Raw genomic sequence first — 23,144 nt, 5'->3', positions numbered from 1 at the left:
AGGCTGGTATGGGTGCGGCCATTTCTTAAAATAAGACAATGAAGTTTGTGACATTGCTGGTTTCATGAATGATTTTTCTGTAGCATGTGATGCTATTTGAAGCATTTTACCCACAGTAGAACTTTTTTTTTTTTTAAGATTTATTTATTTATTTTGGGAGAGGGGGAAAGAGAGAAGAGGGGGGAGGGGTAGAAGGAAAGTGGGAGAGAGAACCTCAAGTAGATTGCCTGCTGAGTGCAGAGCCCAGTGCGGAGTTCCATCTCATGACTCCGAGACCATGACCTGAGCCTAAATCAAGAGTTGAGTGTTTAACCAACTGAACCACTAGAAGTTCTTTACAAAACCGAAGTTAGTCCTCTCAAACCCTGCCATTGCCGCTCAAACCCTTGCCGTTACAAGGTTAAGTAACATTTTAAGTCCTTTGTTGTCATTCCAGCAGTCTTCACAGCATCTTCATAAAGAGTAGATTCCATCTCAAGAATTTTCTTTTCCTGTGCATAGGAATCAACTCCTCATCCATTATAGTTTTATCATGAGATTGTAGCAATTTGGTCACATCTTAAGGCTCTACTTCTAATTCTGGTTCTTTCGCTATTTACATCACATCTGCAGTTACTTGTTTCACTGGTCTTAAACTGTCACAGTCATGCATGAGGGTTGGAATCAGCTTCTTTCAAACTCCTTTTAAAGTTGATAATTTGACCTCTTCCCATGAATCATGAATGTTCTTAATGTCATCTAGAAAGATAAATCCTTTCTAGAAGGTTTTCAATTTAGTTTTCTCAGATCCATCAGAGGAATCTCTGTCTATGATATTCTTTAATAATAAGACTTTTGAAGGTCCAAATGATTCCTTGATCCATGGGCTGCATAATGGATATTGTGCTAGTAGGCATGAAAACAGCATTAGTCTTATTGTAGATCTTCATTAAGGGTCTTGGGTGAGCATGTGCGATGTCAGTGAGTGGTAATGTTTTGAAACATTTTTTTTTTTTTTTTTTTTTTGCTGAGCAGTAGGTGTCAACAGTGGGCTTCAAATATTTATTAAACCATGTTGTAAACAGATGTACTATCATCCAGGCTCTGTTTTTCCACTTATAGAGTCCAGGCAGAGTAGATTTAGCATAATTCTTGAAGGCTCTAGGATTTTCAGAATGATAAATGAGCATCAGCTTCAACTTGAAGTCAACAGCTGCATTAGTCCCTAACAAGAGTCAGCCTGTCCTTTAAAGCTTTGAAGCCAGGTGTTGACTTCTTTCTAGCCATGAGAGTCCTAGACAGCATCTTTTTCCAACATAAAGCTGTTTTGTCTACATTGAAAATCTGCTGTTTAGTGTGGCTACCTTCATTAATTATCTTAGCTAGGTTTTCTGGATAATTTGCTGCACCTTCTACATCAGAACTTGCTGCTTCACCTTACATTTTTGTTATGGAGATGGATTTTTCCCTTTAATCTCATGAGCCATCCTCTGCTAGTCTTACTTTTCTGCAGCATCCTCACCACTCTCAGCCTTCATACAATTGAAGAGTTAAGGCCTTGCACTGGATTAGGCTTTGGTTTAAAGAAATGCTAGATTGTATGCTAAGAGTATGTTTAGTTTTGTAAGACACTGTCAAACTGTCTTCCAAAGTGACTGTACCATTTTGCATTCCCATCATCATTCAGTAATGAATGAGAGTTCCTGTTACTCTGTACTCTGAGCAGCATTTGGTGTTGCCTGCGTTTGGGATTTTGACTATTCTAGTAGGTGTGTAGTGATGATCTCATTGTTTTAATTTGCAATTCCCTAATGATAATATGATTTGGAGCATCTTCTCATGTTCTTGTTTTCTGGATGTATATCTCTTTTGTTCACATCTATTGACCATTTTCTAATTGGGTTGTTTGTTTTTGTATCATTGAATTTTAAGGGTTATGTATTTTGGTTTATAGTTCTTTATGAGATATGTCTTTTACCAATTGTTTCCCAGTCTGTGGCTTCTCTTTTCATTCTTTTGACATTGTCAAATTGTAATGAGTCTGATTTCTTTCAAGGATTGTGGTTTGGTATTGTACCTAAAAATTCATCATCATATCCAAAGTCTTCTATATTATCATCTACGAGTTTTATAGTTTTTATAATTTCCCAGTTTGCATTTACATCTATGATTGATTCTGAGTTAAATTTTGTGAAGCATGTCAAAGTAGTGTCTAGATTCATTTTTTTGCTTGCAGATGTCTAGTTATTTCAGCACCATTTGTTGAAAAGACTCTCTTTGTTCCATTATATTGCCTTTTGTTCCTGTGTCAAACATTAGTTGACTATATATATATATTTTAAAGATTTTATTTTTATTTATTTGACAGAGAGATCACAAGCAGGCAGAGAGGCAGGCAGAGAGAGAGAGGAGGAAGCAGGCTCCCCGCTGAGCAGAGAGCCCTATGCGGGGCTCGATCCCAGGACTCTGAGATCATGACCTGAGCCGAAGGCAGCGGCTTAACCAACTGAGCCACCCAGGCACCCCTAGTTGACTATATTTATCTGGGTCTATTTATGGGCTTTGTTATGTTACCGTGATCTATTTTTGTGTTCTTTTGCCAATACTACCCTGTCTTGATTGCTGTAGCTTTATATTGAGTCATGAAGTCAGATAGTATCAGGTCTCCCACTTTGTCTTTAATTTTGTGAGAGCTGTTCTGGGTCTTCATTATGAACTCTAAAATTACTTTGTCAATACCCGCAACATAATTTGCTTAGAATTTTGATTGTGATTGGAATTGTGTTGAGTCTATACATCATGTTGGGAGGAATTTACATATTGACAGTATTGAGTCTTCCAAACCGTGGATGTGGTAATTAGTTCCTCTTTGATTTCTTTCATCAGAGTCTTACAGTTTGCCTCATATAGATTTTGTACATATTTGGTTACATTTATACCTGAGTGTTTTAATTTGGGGGTGCTAATGTCAATGGTATTGTTTTTTAAATTTCAGATTCCAGTTGTTCATTGCTGGCATATAGGAAAGTGATTGACTTGCTCTCTTTTTTTAATGTCCAAGAATCATTCATAGAATATCTGTCTCTTTGAAAATGGAGTATTGAAGTCTAATTATTGTTGAATTGTCCATTTCTCCCTCCATTTCTTCCAGTTTCTCCTTTCAGTTTTTACTGGGGGGCTCTGATGTTAGTTGCATATGGATTTTTAATTGTTATGCATTCTTGGTGGGTTGACTGTGTTATCATTGTGAAATGTTCCTGTTTATCTTGAGTAGTTTATTTTAATATGTTTTTTAAAAACATTTTAAAATTTTAATTCCAGTATAATTAACATACAGTATTACATTCATTTCAGGTGAACAATGTAATATTCATATATACAATATAATACGATGGACATCGTTTCAGGTGTACAATATTATGATTCAACAGCTGTGTATTATTCAGTGCTCATCATGATTAGTATGCTTCTAATCCCCTTCCCCTGTTTCATACACTGTTTGTGTAAGGTGTAAGAAAGTGGTTGAGTTTCATTCTTTTGTATGTGTTAGGGTCCATAATCAAAGGAGGGAGATTGATACAAAGTGAAGGTCAAGCAAAACTTTATTTCCCTCCAAGCATTGAGAATCAAACCAACCAGTTGGGCATCTCTTACAAAGAGGGGACGACCCTTCCCAGCCTCACAGACTAACTTTTATAGAGGTGGTTGAGCCTGGCTTATACACAGGTGGCCAATGAGATTGCAATACACAGGGAAAACTGCACAGTCATGCTAGGTCGGCAATACGGGTGGCCAATCGAATTTCAACTTGCCATAGTAAATATATGTGTGCCCTACTGATTGGATGTCTCCACCTGGCCTGGCCCGCCCTTGTATCTGGGCTTTGCAAGTAAGTGCCTTTGGGAGTGGCTGGGTCAATCTGAGTTTACAACCAAATGGCTCCCTCTGGCTAACCAGGCCCTTACAGCATGTAGCTATCCAGTTTTCCCAGCCCCATTTATTGAAGAGACTTTTTCCCATTACATATTCTTGTTTCCTTTGTCAAACATTAACTGATCATATAATCAGTTTATATTTATTATTAATATTATATTATTTCTGGGCTCTCTATTTTGTTCCATTGATCTGTGTATTGTTTTTGTTTTGTTTTGTTTGTTTTTTTGGTGCCAGTACCATACTGTTTTGATTATTGTAGCTTTGCAGTGTATCTTGAAACCTGGGTTTGTGATACCTCCAATTTTGTTTTTCTTTTTCAAGATTACTTTGGCTGTTTGGGGTCTTTTGTGGTTCCATACAAATTTTAGGATTATTTGTTCTATTTCTATGAGAAGTGTTAGTGGTATTTTGATAGGGATTGCATTAAATCTGTAGATTGCTTTGGGTAGTATGGACCTTTTAACAATACTGGTTCTTCTAATCCATGAGCATAGAATATCTTTCATTTGTGTTGTCTTCAATTTCTTCCATTGGTGTTTTATAGTTTTCAGAGTACCAAGTCTTTTACCTCCTTGGTTAAATTTATTCTTAGGCATTTTATTATGTTTTGGTATGTTTCATCTTGATAATTACTATAGCTACTCTACCTCTTTTTGGATTGTTTGCATAGTAAATCTTTTTAATCTGTCCTTTAATTTTCAACCTGTTTGTCTTTTTGGGCCTAAAGTGTATCTCCTATAGACAGCATACAGTTGAATCTTCTTTTTCATGCAGTCTAACACAACATATGCCTCTGATTGGATTATTTAGTTCACTCACATGTTTGGATTTATTTCTATTTAACTTTTTTATATGTCTCATGTCTGTTTTAATCCTTTAGTCCTCCTTATATTGCCACCTTTTGTATTAAGTAGATAATTTTCTCTTATTCTGATTTTAAAATTATTATTCTTAAGTTATTTTTAGGGCTTACAGTATCATATTAACTTATCAGAATCTGCTTCAGATTCATTAGGACTTAGTTCCAGTGACATTTAGAAACTTTATGCCCAGATATGTCCATTCTCTATCCCCTTTTTAATGCTATTACTGTGAGGCATAGGTCTGTATGTGTTCTATACACAGCAATATATTGTTATATTTAGAACTTCATAAATCTTAGGTTTTATTTGAAGATTCTGGCAGAAGGAAGAATAACAATTATATATTTGTAGAGGTTGATATACTACTTATTTTCCTTTTTTCATACTCATTTCTTCCCTTCTTTTGAGTTATTATCTGGTGTTATTTCCTTACTCCATTGCGACTCTATTCCTGTTATCTCCTTTGTGGTATCATTATCAAATATATTTCTGTGTTATAGCCCAACAATATGGTTAGATACATTTTGTTTCATACAGTAGCTTTTTATTTTATTTTTTAAAATATTTTATTTATTTGTTTGAGACTGAGAGAGCACAAGTAGGGAGGAGGATCAGAAGGAGAGAGAGAAGTAGATTCCCTGCTGAGCAGGGAATGTGACACAGGGCTCAGTCCCAGGACCTTGAGATCATGACCTGAGCCAAAGGCAGATGCCCAACTGATTGAGCCACTCAGCTGCCCCTGCAGTTCCTTTTTAAATCAGTGAAAGGAAGAAGGGAGAATAAATACACAATTATACTATTTTTCGCAGTTGCCTGCAAAATTGCTTTGATTGGCTTTTTTGTTGTGTTCCATAAATTTGAATTACTTGCTGGTTGTCACTTGCTTTCATCCTGAAGAACTTCCCTTAGTATTTCCTGTAAAACCAGATTGTGATCAACAGATCTTCTGATCATCTGTTTGGTTTATCTGGGGCTTAAATTTTTTTCTTTTTTTTTCCTTTTATTTTTATTTGTTTTTAAATTAACATATAATGGATTATTGGTTTCAGAGGTACAGATCTGTGATTCATCAGTCTTATATAATACCCAGTGCTCCTTATATCATGTGCCCTCCTTGATGTCCATCCCCCTGTTACCCCATCCCTCCATCCCTAACCCCTTCCAACAACTCTGTTTGTTTCCCATAAGAGTCTCATATAGTTTGTCTCCAACTCTGGTTTCGTCTTGTTTTATTTTTTCCTCTCTTCCCCTATGATTCTCTGTTTTGTTTCTTAAATTCCATATAGGAGTGAGATCATATGATAATTATCTTTCTGTTACTGATTTATTTTGCTTAGCATAATATTCTCTAGTTCCATCCACGTTGCAAATGGCAAGATTTCATTTTCTGATGGCTGAGTAATATTCCATTTGTGTGTGTGTGTGTGTGTGTGTGTGTGTGTGTGTACCACATCTCTATTCATTCATCTGTCGATGGACATCTGGGCTCTTTCCAAAGTTTGGTTATTATGAACATTGCTTCTAAACATTGGGGTGCAGATGTCCCTTTAGATGACTACATTTGTTTCTTGGGGGTAAATCCCTAGTAGTGCATTTGCTGGGTTGTAGGGGAGCTCTATTTTCAACTTTTTGAGGAACCTGTGTACTGTTTTCCAGAGTGGCTGGACCAGCTTGCATTCCCACACAAATTCTTTTAGTCCTGTAAGCTTTTTTTTTTTTTTAAGATTTTATTTATTTGGCAGAGATCAAAAGTAGGCAGAGAGGCAGGCAGAGAGAGAAAGAGAGGGGAAAGCAGGCTCCCTGAGGAGTAGAGAGCCTGATGCGGGGCTCTATCCCAGGACCCTGGGATCATGATCTGAGCCGAAGATAGAGACTTTAACCCACTGAGTCACCCAAGTGCCCCTAGTCCTGGAAGCTTTTTATCTCTTCTTCTATTTTGAATGACTTCTGGCTGGATAAAGTACTTTTGGCTGCATATTTTTCTCATTTAGCACCCTGAATATATCATGCCAGTCCTTTCTGGTCTGGCAAGTCTCTGTGGATAGGTCTGCTGCCAGTCTAATGTTTCTACTCTTGTAGGTTATGGACTGATTGTCCCAAGCTGCTTTCAGGATTTTCTCTTTGTCTCTGAGATTTGCATGTTTCACTATTACATGTCAAGGTGTTGAACTGATTTTGAGGGGGTTCTCTGTGCCTCCTGGATTGAATGCCTTTTTTCTCCCCCCGGTTAGGGGCCCTCCCTTTCCTCCTCTGGGATCCCAATTATTTCAATATTGTTTTGCTTTATGGTATCATTTATCTCTCGAATTCTACCTTCGTGATCCAGTAGTTTATCTCTCTTTCTTCTCCGTCATTTGGTCTTCTATATCACTAATTCTTTCTTTGCCTTATTTATCCTAGCAGTTAGAGTCTTCATTTTTTATTGCCTCTCATTAATAACCTTTTATATTTTGACTTGATTAGATTTTAGTTCTTTTGTCTCTTCAGAAAGGGATTCTGTTAGTATCTTTATAATTGTTATTCTGAACTCCAGTTCTGATATCTTACTTACCTCTGTACTGATTAGATCCCTGGCAATAAGTACTGCCTCTTGTTCTCTTTTTTGAGGTGAGTTTTTCTGTCTTGTCATTCTGTCTCGTAGAAAGTGTATGCTTTTTGATTTGTAGAATATTATTTTTTTTTTAGATCTCTGGTTTGAGTTTGTGGGTGTTCATAATGATATGATAGCTATCTAGATGAATTCCTGGGACAAGATGAAACTAAGGTCTTCTACTCCTCTGCTATCTTGGACTATCTTCTGCCTTTTTTTTTTTTTTAATGTATGCCTTTACAGTGGTAAATTTCCCTTTAGCACTGCTTTTGCTGAATCCCATAAGTTCTGGTATTTTGTGTCTTCATATTCATTTGTGTCAAAGTTGTTTTTGTTTTTGTTTTTCCCTTGTGACTTCTTGTTTGATTTATTGTTTTTTTTTTTTTAAAGCATATAGTGTTTAATTTCCATATGTTTGTGGAAATTTCCAATTTTTTCTGTGCCATTGATTTCTAGTTTCATTCCACTGTGATTGGAAAAGACGTTGTATTTCAGGCTTCTTGAGTTTCTTAAGACTTTTGTGGCCTAACATGTTCTATCCTAAAAAATGTTCCATATGTACTTGAAAAAAATGTATATTCTGGGGGCGGGCCTGGGTGGTTCAGTCGTTAAGGTCTGCCTTCCACTCTGGTCATGATCCCAGAGTCCTGGGATCGAGCCCCACATCAGGCTCCCTGCTCAGCAGGAAGCCTTCTTCTCCCTTTCCCACTCCTTGTGTTCCCTCTCTCGATGTCTCTCGCTGTGTCAAATAAATAAAATCTTTTAAAAAAAAATGTATATTCTGCTGTTTTTAGGTGGAGCTTTCTGTATATGTGTTAGGTCCAGTTGGTCTATAGTGTTGTTCGCTTTATTTACTTATTGTTCTTCCATATGGTGGTTTTATCCATTATTGAAAGTGAGGTATTGAAGTCTTTTAATATACTGTGTTGCTGTATATTTCTTCTTCAAGTCTTTAAAAATTTGCCTTATTGATTTGGGAGCTATAAGGTTGGGTCCACAAATATTTGTAATTGTTGTATCTTCTTGGTGATTTGACCCTTTTATGGTTTTATAGTGTCCTTTGTCTCATAACAGTTTTTTATTTAAAATCTGTTTCATTTTAATTTGGTATGGCTACTCCTTTGCCCTTTTGGTTACTATTTGCATGGAATATCCTTTTCCATCCTTTTACTTTCAGCCTATATGTGTCCTTAGATCTCATAGGCAGCATATATTTGGAAGACTACTAACCTTTAATATTAAAAACCTATTCAGGGAAGGGCTCTTTCAAGCTGTTAATTTATGCCAAAAAACATTTAATCTCAGATGAAGAGTTGATGACACCTGCTTAGCTTTGAAGCATTCATCTTAAGAATCCTTCAAGTATTTGGGTTATAGTCAGAAGCAATAGTGGGAAAGTTGATCAATCATATGGGAATGTATTAATTAGTTTTCTTGGTAATGTCTAAACAGGTGATAAAAACAGGAAGTTCTGGGGAATGGATTTTCTTTTTTTTTTAATATTTTTTATTTATTTGACAGACAGAGATCACAAGTAGGCAGAGAGGCAGGCAGAGAGATGGGGAAGCAGGCTCCCTGCTGAGCAGAGCTTGCGATGCTCTATCCCAGGGCCCTGGGATCATGACCTGAGCGGAAGGCAGAGGCCTTAACCCACCGAGCCACCCAGGTGCCCTGGGAATGGATTTTCTAATAAGAACTTTTAGCATTTAATTTTTAGGTTTTCTTTAAACTGATAAAACTAAGGGGGGAATGTTTGTTTTCTCATATATTGGGTTAGTTCTCAAAGTGCTAGTTTCTTAATATTGTATCATTACTAATATCCTAAAGAATTGAACTCTCTTTTTATAAGCTGTTGTGAAGCAACTCTTTTCAAAGGCAAGACCTCGTGGTCCACAACCAGCATTATTTAGCTGCAGTGACTAGCCATTTTAAACATTTATGTTGGGATTCTTTCCTGGAGGGCTCAAAGAAGACTGTGCTAGAACTTTGGCTGTATTGTTACATATTTATGTATTTCAGATGTCCAGAATGCATTTGCAAAACAGTTTTCTTTATTTTTTATTCTTTGTCCCTTAAACATTGCCATTGAAGCAAGATGAGTGTGAGCCATGGTACTCTACCTTTAGAGAAAAACCTCTTGGAAGAATTGATATCTTAGAAATCTCTTTAGTTATTGAATAGATTTTAAATAAGCTGGCCTTTCTGTAACCAAAAATACATTGTTATAAGTTCTCTCTGTAAAAGTGTTTTTTGAGTGTAGTAACAGTGTTTTAAATCTGGAAAAAATCTGATGACCTTGGATTTCCTTCAGAGGCTCTTTCACATTTGTGGTTATTAATAATTTGTTAGCATTCATCTTTTCTTGGCTTATAACTGCCTGTTTTACTTTTATAACTTCTTCTCTTTTCATGGACATTGTGTGTTTATATCTTTGAGGATCTGAGATACTCATTTTAAAGTTTTTTGAAAGTATAGTTTGTAATTGCATTTTTATTAGCAGGAGTGTTTTGTTGTTGTTGTTGTTTTCTCTTTTGGTGGACCCTTCACTACCTGGTGTTTTTGTGGTTGTCTTTACTTTGCCCCTTGTGGCTGTTTTTTTAAGAAGAGGTCTTATATTGAAGCTTCGGGTTTTTATTTTCCAGGGATATTGGAGAAAATCTCAGGACTCAGTCTCTGAACCAGTGGGTGACTTGACCTAGCTCATTTTTGTTTGATTGCCTTGATCTTTTCCATTTGCATTGCTTCAGCCTTGAGCTGTAGTCACAGCTTTTACTGCTTCCTTTCACAGTTGAGGGACCCCTGCTCTGTTAGACCCTGATCTCACAAAATAGCCTGTTTGTTCCCACAGTCCCCACCATGAGTTGATTTTAGTCCCTATTGTTAGGGTTCATTTCTTAGGTATCTCAAATAGTAAGATTTTAAAGTTAGTAACTTGCTTGTTTCTGCTTGCTTCTTTTACTTCTAGGGGTAAAGGAGGTTAAAGAACTGCCATGGTTTATTGGAAAGTATGTTGAGTTCTAACTGGATAACCTTAAGACTATTTTTTTATTTTTATTTTTTAAGGATTTGTTTATTTATTCTGGAGAGAGAGAGAGAGCGCATGCGCAAGCATGCATGCGTGAGGGCAGTGGGGAGGGGCAAAGAGAGAGAAGGAGAGAGAATTGCAAGCGGACTTTATGCTGAGCATAGAGCCTGACACTGGACTGGATATTAGGACCCCAAGGTCATGACCTGAGGTGAAATGAAGAGTCAGTAACCAACTGAGTCACCCAGGTGCTCCTGTTTTTTATTTTTAAGTTAAGGTAGTAATTTGGACAGTGGTTGTGGAGTTGAAATGTTTTATATATATATATATGTATATATATATATATATATATATATATACACACACACACACACACACAAACACACACACACATATTTGAAAATGCTTTAGAAACTGAGAAGTACAAGCTAAAGTTTAGATTTTATTATTATCTAATAACAGTGATTGTGTCACTACTCTATTTAAATCTGCTTTTGATTTTCAGGTTGTTCCATTGACCTGTCATGTATGGCAACAGCCACTATATCAAGGCAATAGTAGGACACATATTTCTAATACTACTGTGGTCTCTGTGGAAAAAACAGCTCGGTGGAGGTCTAAGGCTGATCAGGTGTGTCTTGTGTAACTAGCAAACTATTTTTCTCTTCATAAGCAGCATGAGAAATTCTGATTTAGCTGTTAAGAATAGTAAGAGGTGAATTACTTTAATATTCATTTTTCTAATAGATCTTTAACAATTTTAATTATGTAGACTAGCTAATTCAGTTTCTTTTTTTATCTCAGGACTCCTTTACATTCTTCATAAGTATTTTAAGTGTCTTTTGTTCATAAGGATTATCTATATTGATATTTAGGTTACTAGAAATTAAAACATTTAAAAATATTTTAAAAATAATAAACCCATTATATACTAGCATAAATGATATATTTTAAAAATGAGAAATAACTTTTTATTTTTTAAGATTATTTATTTATTTGACAGAGAGAGAGATCACGAGTAGGCACAGAGGCAGACAGAGAGAGGGGGGGAAACAGGCTCCCCGCTGATCAGAGAGCCTGATGCGGGACTCAAACCCAGGACTGTGAGGTCATGACGTGAGCCGAAGGCAGAGGCTTATCCCACTGAAGCACCCAGGTGCCCTGAAAAATAACTATTTTCCAAGACAAAAAAATTAGTTGAAAGAGTGGCATTGTTTTACATTTTTGTGTATCTTTTTAATGACAGGCGTAATGAAAGATGGTGTATTAGACAGGATTCTCTAGGAAAACAAAACTGATAGGAGACTTACACATACATACATGTATATACACGCACACATAAAATAAGGAATTTGCTCTTGTGATGGCTGAGAATTCTAAGATCTGCAACCTGGAGACCGAGGAGAGCTGATAGTATAGTCTTTTTTTTTTTTTTTTTTTTTTTAAAGATTTTATTTTATTTATTTGACAGAGAGAGATCACAAGTAGGCAGAGAGGCAGGCAGAGAGAGAGAGGGAAGCAGACTCCCTGCTGAGCAGAGAGCCCGATGTGGGGCTCGATCCCAGGACCCTGAGATCACGACCTGAGCCGAAGGCAGCGGCTTAACCCACTGAGCCACCCAGGCGCCCCTGATAGTATAGTCTTAATCTGAATCCAAAGGCCTGAGAATCAGGAGAACCGATGATGTAAGTTCTATTCTGAACCCAAATCTAAAGGCAGGAGAAGACTAGCCTTAAGACCATCAGGCAGAGAGAGTGAATTCTGTTTTGCTCAGCCTTTTGTTCCATTCAGGCCTTTAATGGATTGGATGAAGCTTGCCCACAGTCGAAAGAGTAATTTGCTTTACTCAGTCTGTGGACAAATGTTAGACATACAGACATACAGAATAATGTTTAACCAAATATCTGGTTGTCTGGTGGCTTAACCAAGTTGACACATAAAATTAACCATCACAGGGGCGCCTGGGTGGCTCAGTGGGTTAAAGCCTCTGCCTTCAGCTCGGGTCATGATCCCAGGGTTCTGGGATCGAGTCCCTCATCAGGCTCTCTGCTCAGTAGAGAGCCTGCTTACCCCCCTCTCCCTGCCTGCCTTTCTGCCTACTTGTGATCTCTGTCTGTCAAATGAGTAAATAAAATCTAAAAAAAAAAGTTAGCTGTCACAGTTGGAGTCTCATATCTGTTTGTGCATTTAGTCTGCTGGGATACACTGAAGTACGTGAAAAAAAATCTGGCCTTGCATAGATGGAGCTGCACATAGATTTCCTGAAAGAATGTCTGTGATGGCCAGCGATCTTTGGGCCATACTTTGAGTACTAATCTAGAGTTTATTCATGAATTTAGAAGAGATGGAAAACTAGGGAGCAGATAGGAAAGAAGCTTACATATGTTTCTTGGAGGAAAAAAAAATGCAACCTTATTCGTAATGGTTAAATATATAAGGTTGATTATCTAATAACTTGGTTATTAGATTTCTTCTGGTACCTTCTGTTTCCCCTAAATTGCAGTGATTATTCATTCGATGCGAGATATGGAGGAAGGAGATTTGTTATCATCAGGGGAAAAAATGGGGTTAAAAGAAATCTTGACCGGAAAGTGCATAGGATTCTGGGACCATTAAATGAAAGGGGAATTGCCATAGATTGAATTGTGTGCCCCAAAATTTGTTGAAGTCCTAATCCCCAGTATTTTAGAAGGTGTCCTTGTTTGAAAATATAACTTAGAGCATACTGAAGTATGGTAGACCCTTAATCCATTATAACTGATATCCTTATAAGAGAGGAGAACAGCATGTGTATGTAAGAGACACACACAGGAAGAAGTCAGCCTTGTGAAGGCAGAGGCAGAAAATGGAGATACAGTGTCCCAGGCCAAAGAATGCCTGGGGCTATCTGAGGGAAGAGGTAAGGAAGGAGCCTCCCTGGAGGCTTTGGGTGGAACATGGCCCTACCAGCACCTTGATTCCAGACTTCTAGCCTCCATACCTCTAGCCTGTGAGAAAATAAATTTCTGTTGTTTTGAACCCCCCAATTTGTGTAACTTTGTTATGGCAGTCCTAGGAAATGAGTATAGGGATATATCCCCAAATAGTTTCATATTCTCTGAGGACATATTTATGGTAGAGTGTGGTCCAAAAATAGATGTCTTCCCCTTTTGTCCCTGTCTAATGATACTATATGCCATGGATAGATCCTGTAGCTCTTTATTTCTGCCTTTATGCCTGAGTTCCTCAGCCTAGCAGGAGCATTATGCTATTTTTTTATTCCCTTCTTTTCTCCTTCTTGTTACTCTGTTTGTTCATCTTTGTTGCTGTTATCTGAGTTACCTCTCTTTATTCATTGGAAACTATAGCTTTTGCTGCCCTGTTCTCAGTTTCTTTCACTTCAGCTTACATTACCCATGTAGTGCCTAAAGCTCCTGGATCTTTGATCTAACCTTCACAGATCTTTTCCTCTACTTCTCCTCCTAAACTTCTGCGCTTACTACGTTATTATCTGATGATCACAGTCTAGACCATGTCACCTCTAGCAACTGAGTACAAATGTCTCATCCTCTCTTCCCCTCCAGCTGCTATTGGGTTTAATATTCTGCTCCTTGTTAAATGAAATTTTCAGGAATTTTCTCTGTTTCCTGCTATGTTAACCTTATTGATGTATAATTTAAATACAGCAATCCTCTTCTAGGTATACAGTTTGATGAGCTTTGGCACATATTTACAGTCATATAACCACTACCACACATGACCCTGGAAAGGTTCCCTTGTGCCTCAATATATAGTCAGTCATGTCCCCATCCTTAGTCCTTGGCAACCACTGATTTGATTTCTGTCCCTATAGTTTAAGCCCTTTCAGAATTGAAGTGTATAGGTTTTTGAGTCTGGCTTCTTTCACTTAGCACATGCTTTTGAGATTTATCCATATTATATGAATTAATAGTTTGTTCTTTTAAATTTTTTATTGCTGAGTAGTATTCCATACAGGTGAAGGTTTTTGGCAGACAAATGGTTTCATTCTCTTGGTAAATACTTAGAAATGAGATTGCTGTCTGATAAAGTAATTGTATGTTTAATGTTATGAGAACGTACTAAACTGTTTTCCAAAGTGGCTGTACCGATTTGCCTTCTCCCATAATATATGAGAGTTCTAGTTGATTTGTATCCTTGCCAGCTCTTGGTATTGCCAGTAGTTTTGTTTTAAAATTTTTAATCATTTTATACATAGTTGTATTATGGTGTCTCATTGTGGTTTTAGTATGCATTTTGCTAATGACTAATGATATTGTACATCTTTTTGTGTGCTTATTTGCCACCTATGTTTCTTCTTTGATGTAGGGTCTTTTAAAATCTTTCCCCCATTTTTAATGGTTTATTTATTCCATTTGTTGAGTTTGGAAGTTCTTTATAAATTCTGGATGCAAGTCCTATATCAAATGTGTATTTTGTAAGTTTTTCTTTGAATTCTATGTATCAGGATGCCTGGGCATCTCAGTTGGTTAAGCCTCTGTATGCCTTAAGCTCAGGTCATGATCCCAGGGTGCTGAGATTGAACCCTGAATTGGGCTCCCTGCTCAGTGGGGTGTCTGCTTCTTCCTCCACCACTCCCCCTGCCGTGCTCTCTCTGCCTGTCTCTCTCTGACAAATAAATAAATAAATAAATAAAATCTTTTTAAAAAACCCACATAAAAAATGAAGTTGTTGTATAGATTTGGTTTTTTTTTAAGTGGTTTGTGTTGTTGTGTTCTGAGAAATTTTTTCCTAATCCTGTGTCACAAAGATTTTGTTCTATATATTTTTCTAGAACAAGGTTTCTTAACCTTGGCCTTTTTGACATTTTGGGCTAGATAGTTCCTTATTGGGTGGAGCTGTCCTATGTGTTACAGTGTTTAGCATCATTCTTGACCTTTCCTCACTAGATATCAGGAGTATTCCCCCGTGTTGTAACTGTGAAGCATGTCTCCAAATATTGCTGAATGTCCTGTGGTTGAGGGAAGAGGGAGTGTCAAAATTTTACCTAGTTGTGAACCCCTGTTTCTGAAGTTTTATAGTTGTAGATTTTAAATTTATTATATATGATCCATTTTTAGTTGGTTTTTGTATATGATGTGAAGTAAGGGTCCAGCTTTATTTTTTTACATATGAGTATTTAATTGTCATTACAATACCATTTGCTGAAAATACTATAATTTTTGTCTAATGCTTCTTTGGAATCTTTATCAAAAATTACAGATTGACTGTAAATGTGTTGGTCTATTTCTGGACTCTGTTCCATTGATTTATATGTCTGTCATGCCAATCCCACACTCTTAATTATTATACTGTCCTGAAATCAGGTAGTGTGAGTTCTCCCACTTTGTTCCTCTTTTGAAAAATGGTTTTGTTTATGTTAGATTCTTATAATTTCTGTATAAATTTAGGATCAGCTTCTCTATCAAAGAAGCCTGATGGGATTTTGATTAAGATTGCCTTGAAGGATGCCTGGGTGGCTCAGTGGGTTAAGCCTCTGCCTCCTGCTCAGGTCATGATCTCAGGGTCCTTGGATTGAGCCCCGCATTGGACTCTCTGCTCAGCAGGGAGCCTGCTTCCCCCTCTCTGCCTGCCTGTCTGCCTACTTTTGATTTCTCTCTGTCAAATAAATAAATAAAATCTTAAAAAAAAAAAAAAAGAAGGTTGCCTTGAGTTATACGTCAGTTTGGAGAGAATTGACATCTTAATAATAGTTGAGTTCTCTAATCCACAAGCACAGCAGTTCTTTCAGTTTCATTTAGGTGTTTAATTTTTTCGTCAGTGTTTTGTTGTCTTCAGTGTACCAAACTTAACACGTGTTTGTGTTAGACTGACTTTTTTTTTTTTTTAAAGATTTTTAATTTATTTATTTGACAGAGAGGAATCACAAGCAGGCAGAGAGGCAGGCAGAGAGAGAGGAGGAAGCAGGCTCCCTGCTGAGCAGAGAGCCCGATGTGGGGCTCGAACCCAGGACCTGGGATCATGACCTGAGCCGAAGGCAGCAGCTTAACCCACTGAGCCACCCAGGCGCCCCGTAGACTGACTTTTTTTTTTAAACATTGCTTTTATTTAGGTGTAATTAATCTTACTGATGTTTTTAAAAATTTCAGTTTCCTATTGATTACGAGTGTATGGAAATATAAATGACTGTATAATGAACTTGTATCCTGTGACCTTGCTAATCACATTTACTGGTTTTAGTGGTAGACTTCTGTAGATTTTTTTAGAATCCTGCCCCCCCCCCCTTTTTTTTTTTGACAAAGGGAGAGAGAGTGGAGAGGGGCAATGGGAGAGAGAGAGAGAGAGAGAGAGAAAGAATCCCAGGCAGGCTCCACACCCAGCACAGAGCCTGTGGAGCTCTCTCACATGACCCTGAGATCATGACCTGAGTTGAAATCTAGAGTCAGACGCTTCATCAACAGAGCAACCCAGGTCCTCTAAGACTTTCTAAGTAGACAGTTATATCAACTGTAGTTTTTTTCCTTTTTAATATATGTACCTTATATCACTGGTTAAGATCTACTTATTATTTTACTTAATCTGCTTTGTGTTTTAACCTCAACTCTGTGTAAGCAAGTTTCGCTAACATTTGTATAGCTGAATACAGTGAGCACTTTTCTGTGCTCATTTTAGCTACAGTAAATAGCATTTGACACCGTTAACCATTGCATAATTTCTTAAAATGATTTCCTTTCTTAGCTCCTACTAGTTTTCTTTCTACTCTTCCGCTATTCTCTCTCAGTTTCCTTTGCTGCTTATCTTCCCCCTGTTAAACTTCGAAATCAAAGGTTGCAAGCTGTGGGCCTGAATAATGGTTAAATGTGGTTTTCAGAAAAAAAAATTTTTTTGGCACACTGTTTTTAAAATTTTGAAATAGAACACTTTAAAATATTTCATTTATTTATTTATTTGTCAGAGAGAGAGAAAGAGAGAGCAAGTGCACAAGCAGGCAGAGTGGCAGGCAGAGTCAGAGAGAGAAGCAGACTCCCTGCCGAGCAAGGAGCCTGATGCGGGAATTGATCCCAGGACTCTGGGATCATGACCTGAGTCGAAGCAGCGGCTTAACCAACTGAGCCACTCAGGTGTCCCGAAATAGAACACTTTAAAGTGTGTATGCAGTGCATATTTGGCCACAGGTCCCAACACACTAATTTCAGGCAGATTTACTCATTTCTCTTACTTCCCTGGCCCTGTTCACATTTGAGTTTTTGACTTTTGCTTGAAGTTTTGGGATGTTTTAGTTCTCATCTGGATCTGGGGGGTTAAATATATCTGTATACTTAAAAATCCCAAATTTATATCTCTAATCTTTATTTCTCCCTCAAAATGTGTTTATGTCAAAAACATTAGAAATTTGAGGGCCTTTTTTTATTGATTAAAAAGGTATAACACAAGTAACCACTGTATGATAGAAACAGCAACATAATGTACAGAAACTTGTGACCAGCACCAGGTGTTTTATGTAAGTGTTAAATCACTAAACTGTATACCTGAAACTAATGTTCATTGAGATTTACGTAAAAATTAAAAGCTAAAACAAAAGAAAACAGATAAGAAAAAAAACGATATGCAGAAAAAAAAGGAATGTTGAACAGGGATGTTTCATAATTTTATTTTATGATGGGAAATTATATATGTTTGCTTGGGGAGAAGAATGATTTAGTAGAGAGGGCAAATGGATGAAAGCAGGAGCATAGTATAGGAAGGCAGTTGTTGAAAAGAATGGAATAAGATGAGGATGCCTTTGGTAGGTACAGAGACTTTTTTTAAAGTCACAAGATGAAAATGGGATTTAGATCTGGTGATAGGAAGATAAGGAAGTTCCATCTCCTGCTCTTCACTTAATTGAAGTATGAGATGAGGTCATCAGCCAATATCCAAGATCTATAAAGAACTCCTCAAACTCAACACCCAAAAAATAGATAATCATGTCAAAAAATGGGCAGAAGACATGAACAGACACTTCTCCAAAGAAGAGATACAAATGGCTAACAGATACATGAAAAAATGTTCATCATCACTAGCCATCAGGGAAATTCAAATCAAAACCACATTGAGATACCACCTAAGACCAGTTAGAATGGCCAGAATTAACAGGACAGGAAACAACAAGTGTTGAAGAGGATGTGGAGAAGGGGGAACCCTTTTACACTGATGGTGGGAATGCAAGTTGGTGCAGCCACTTTGGAGAACAGTGTGGAGATTCCTTAAGAAATTAAAAATAGGGCGCCTGGGTGGCTCAGTGGGTTAAAGCCTCTGCCTTCGGATCAGGTCATGATCCCAGGGTCTTGAGATCGAGCCCCACATCAGGCTCTCTGCTCAGCAGGGAGTCTGCCTCCCCCTCTCTCTGTGCCTGCCTCTCTGCCTACTTGTGATTTCTGTCTGTAAAATAAATAAATAAAATCTTAAAAAAAAAAGAAATTAAAAATAGAGCTACCATATGACTCTGCAATTGCACTACTGGGCATTTACCCCAAAGATACAGATGTGGTGAAAAGAAGGGCCATCTGTACCCCAATGTTCATAGCAGCAATGGCCACAATTGCCAAACTATGGAAAGAGCTGAGATGCCCTTCAACAGACGTATGGATAAAGAAGATGTGGTCCATATATACAATGGAGTATTATGCCTCCATCAGAAAGGATGAATACCCAACTTTTGTATCAACATGGATGGGACTGGAGGAGATGATGCTGAGTGAAATAAGTCAAGCAGAGAGAGTCGATTATCATATGGTTTCACTTACTTGTGGAGCATAAGGAATAACACGGAGGACATTAGGAGAAGGAAAGGAAAAGTGAATTGGGGTAAATTGGAGGGGGAAACAAAGCATGAGAGACTGTGGACTTTGAGAAACAAACTGAGGGTTTTGGAGGGGTGGGGGTTAGGTGAGCCTGGTGGTGGGTATTAAGGAGGGCATGGATTGTGTGGAGCACTGGGTGTGGTACATAAACAGTGAATCTTGGAACGCTGAAAAAAAAATGAAGGAGAGTTCAGTAGTTCTGAGGAGAGAAAAGTGTAGTCATTTCAGCAGGAAAATATAGTAGGATTTCTAGGCAATTCTGAGTGCCCTTGAGGTTTAAGGTCATTAATTTTTTTTAAAGATCCTCCCAATCTTTTTTTTTTTTTTCTTTTTTAAAGATTTTATGTATTCATTTGACACAGAGCGAATGACAGGGAGAGAGGGAACACAAGCAGGGGGAGTGTGAGTGGGAAAAGCAGGCTCCCTGATGAGGAGGGAGCGCTGTGGGGCTTGAGCCCAGGACTCTGGGATCATGACCCCAGTCCACGGTAGAAGCTTAACCACTGAGCCACCCAGGCATCCCTAATATCATCAATTTAAGGGAAAAACTGTTTGGGTTTGTGCTTTACTCAGCAGTGCGCCACTGCCTTGTTCAGATAAGGAGAAGGTTTGACTAGAGAACTGAGCTTTTACCAGGCAAATAGGATAATGGGAGAAAAGTGCAGGAAAGTTAAAGATGTTTGCAAGGCAGTGGTTATAAGGATGACTCTGAACTCTCAGAGTGGTAAAGAGGGAAATACAGGAAAAGAAAGGAATTATAAAAAGTATAAATGTAATAGGATAATTGTCTTAATGTGGTTAAAGAATTACTGAAGTTGAGCTAGAGTAGAGTGCTCTGACTAGGCCAGAGGATGGGCAGGAGAGCCAACAGATACCTGTCTCTTTGGAGTGAGGAATAAACTGTGGAACCAGGCTCAAACCATGCTCGAGGAGACTGAGAGGAGTTGGGGACTAGAGATTTTTTGGTAGAGTCACACAATGACTGGCATTCCCCTGCTTTTAAACACTTCTTTGGCTCACTGTGCTCTATAGAATGGAGTACTCTCAAAAGAAAAAATTTAAAATTAATCACCTTTTGTTTCCAAGTATTGAAAACACGATTTTGATGTTCTGGGTTGGATTAATTTATCCAGCATAGCAGGGATTGAGATATTTTGGAATGTCAAAGGTCTACTGTTCTATAATCCCAGAAGCTGTAGATGAGTAGTGTTAATATTTTAGAATATTACTCTCCAATTGTTTTTTTCCCCTGCATATATTCATATAACTGATAGTAAATAGTGCATAGTTGTGTATCTTTTTTTTTTTTCTTAACTTACTAAAAGAACACGTAATTAGTGAATTTTAGGTAATGGTAATTTTAACTAATAACTTCAAAAATGAAAGTGTTGTTTGAGAAAATCATTCTGTATTATAATACATCTTTTTATAGATTTGGGGTTATTTGAGAATAGAAAATTTATATTCTCTTAAGAAAACATTTGAAAAAATAAAAAAATAGAAAAAAGAAATAGAAAGAAGAAAAAAAGAAAGAAAACATTTGAATTGGTTAAGAAAGAAAAGTTCAGGGGCACCTGGGTGGCTCAGTGGGTTAAAGGCTCTGCCTTCAGCCCAGGTCATGATCCCGGGATCCCGGGATCGAGCCCAGCAACGGGCTCTCTGCTCAGCCGGGAGCCTGCTTCCCCCCCCACCCACCTGCCTCTCTGCCTACTTGTGATCTCTGTCAAATAAATAAATCTTTTAAAAAAATTTTAAAAAAAGATAGAAAAGTTCAGTAATAGACTTGTTTACAAACAATGAATATCAATAGGTTGGGGTGCCTGGGTGGCTCAGTTGGTTAATTGTCTGCCTTCGGCTCAAGTCATGGTCTTGGTCTTGGGATCAAGCCCCACGTTGGGCATTACGCTCAGTGTGGAGTCTGCTTCTCCTTTTCCCTCTACCCCTCCCCCTGCTCATGCTCATTCTCTCTCTTTCTCTCTGTCTGTCTCAAATAAATAAATAAAATGTTAAAAAATATATAGGACAAGTTTACGGAATAAGGTTAGAAAACAAAGCAAGGCATTTGAAAATCCTGATCAATCTTAAGAATATGTATGAGTGAAAATGTTAGAGTGCTAGCAAATATGATTAAAATCTGATCTACCATTGCCAAGTAAGAAATGTTGTACTAGAAAGAAATTTAGTACATTATCAGACTTAATTGGGAAAAAAAGATACTGTACTATAGTTTGATCAAATATAGAGTTCATTCCTAATCAAATTAATTAAATATGAAAATAAAAGTGTACTTTCATAGCATGGTAGGAAGAATATCTTTATTAACCAATACCAAATTTAAAAGAAAAATGCCGATAAAATTGTTAACCATTTGTCTTTTTTAAAATTTAAATTCAATTAGCCAACATATAGAACCTCAGTAATTTCAGATAGTCTTTAATTCAACATTGGTACTTAGTGTGGTCTGTGGATTGGTGCCAATCCATGAATTGGTTGTTTCAGGTCTATCAAGAGATAAGTACAAGAATATAGAAGTAGTTAGAAACTTTTATAAATTTGGCAGTAATTTTGGTTTTTAGAGCTAAAAATTGGACATTTTGCCTTCTGTTTTATATTTTCGGCTTATATATCTTTTAAATTTAATTTTCTAATTCATATTTGTAATCAAATTGTAAGATTTCATGTAGAACCAAATATAGTGAAGAGAACTGTTAAAGAATAACAGAAATGATAGTGATATAACACATTGAAAGATGGGTAGTGATGGGAAGAGCTCTAAAATGTAGTTAATATTGTGAAAAACATATAGAAAGAACAGTTTACTTTCTCCAAAAACACTATGATGAGAATGTTATCACACAGAAGCCAAATGCTACATGAGTTTATGGATATTTGTATCTAAATATTAATGTATATGGTAACTCGGTTAATGACTTAGGATATTTTCCTCCAAATTATTGTTTTAGAGAACAGAATGTTGGCAGTATCTTCCTCAAGAGATGGACTCTTCCCACACCTTGGATATGACCCAGACCAGGTTTAATATGAGAGAGGAAGGGACCGAAGTGACAGACCTCGCCTCTGTGGAGGAAGGTATATTGACCCAACCAGAAAATCAAGGAAAGGAACCCAAGAGAGGTCTCTTATGTTCGCCACTGCTAGGTAATGCCTCTTTATTTTTAACTAGTAGTAATAACATATTTATAACATACTTTTGGGGGACATTGGGTCTTGCATCTAAATCTCTTTTTCTTTCTTTTAGGTTATTTATTTTAGAGAGCATGCAAGCGAGCAGGGGGTGGGGAGAAGTAGAAGGAGAGGGAGAGAGAATCTGAAGCAGACTCTGCAGTGATTACAGAGCCTAACTCGAGGCTCGATCTCTCCACTGCAAGATCATGAGCAGAGCTGAAACCAAGTCAGACGCTTAACTGACTGAGCCACCTAGGCACCCCTAAATCCTTTCATGAATTGAGGAGCTCTATAGAGCCATCCTCAAAGGGATTAGCTTAATTTTGGTTTTCTACACTGACCATCTGGTCTAGTTATATGTACCTGCCCTTCATTATGTCCTGTTGCTCACAGAAAGTAGAAAGGTGATAACTTCCTCTCTAGTGGGTATACCTCCTTGGCCTTGAGTTTGTGGATTTTTCCTTGGGGTAAACTATTTATTATCCTTTGACAATCTCTTATCTCTTGCAATGGAACCTCCATGATCCTTAAAAAACAACAAATGCTTACAAGCTTGCTTCATTAGATTCTTTTTTTTTTTTTTTTAGATTTTTAAAAATTATTTTTATTAACACATAATGTATTATTTGCCCCAGGGGTACAGGTCTGTGAATTGTAAGGCTTACACACTTCATAGCACTTACCATAGCACATACCCTCCCCAGTGTCCATAACCCAGCCACCCTCTCCATACCTCCTTCCCTCCAGCAACCCTCAGTTTGTTT

At 37.4% G+C, this 23,144-nt stretch overlaps 1 protein-coding gene across 1 annotated transcript in view; it reads left to right on the top strand.

Moving 5' to 3' along the window:
* The window catches only part of ALMS1 (ALMS1 centrosome and basal body associated protein), a 213,802-nt gene that overhangs the window by 9,001 nt on the left and 181,657 nt on the right, over positions 1-23,144 (top strand). Inside the window, exons 2-3 of the mRNA XM_047744572.1 lie at positions 10,899-11,024; positions 22,158-22,353. Coding sequence (XP_047600528.1) covers positions 10,899-11,024; positions 22,158-22,353 — 322 coding nt within the window. The remainder of the gene's footprint in view (positions 1-10,898; positions 11,025-22,157; positions 22,354-23,144) is intronic.

This window comes from Lutra lutra, chromosome 9 (assembly GCF_902655055.1).
Source record: "Lutra lutra chromosome 9, mLutLut1.2, whole genome shotgun sequence".
Classification (NCBI taxonomy): Eukaryota; Metazoa; Chordata; class Mammalia; order Carnivora; family Mustelidae; genus Lutra; species Lutra lutra.
The sequence above is the reverse complement of the archived record's forward strand: the minus strand, read 5'-3'. Positions and strand labels throughout refer to the sequence as shown.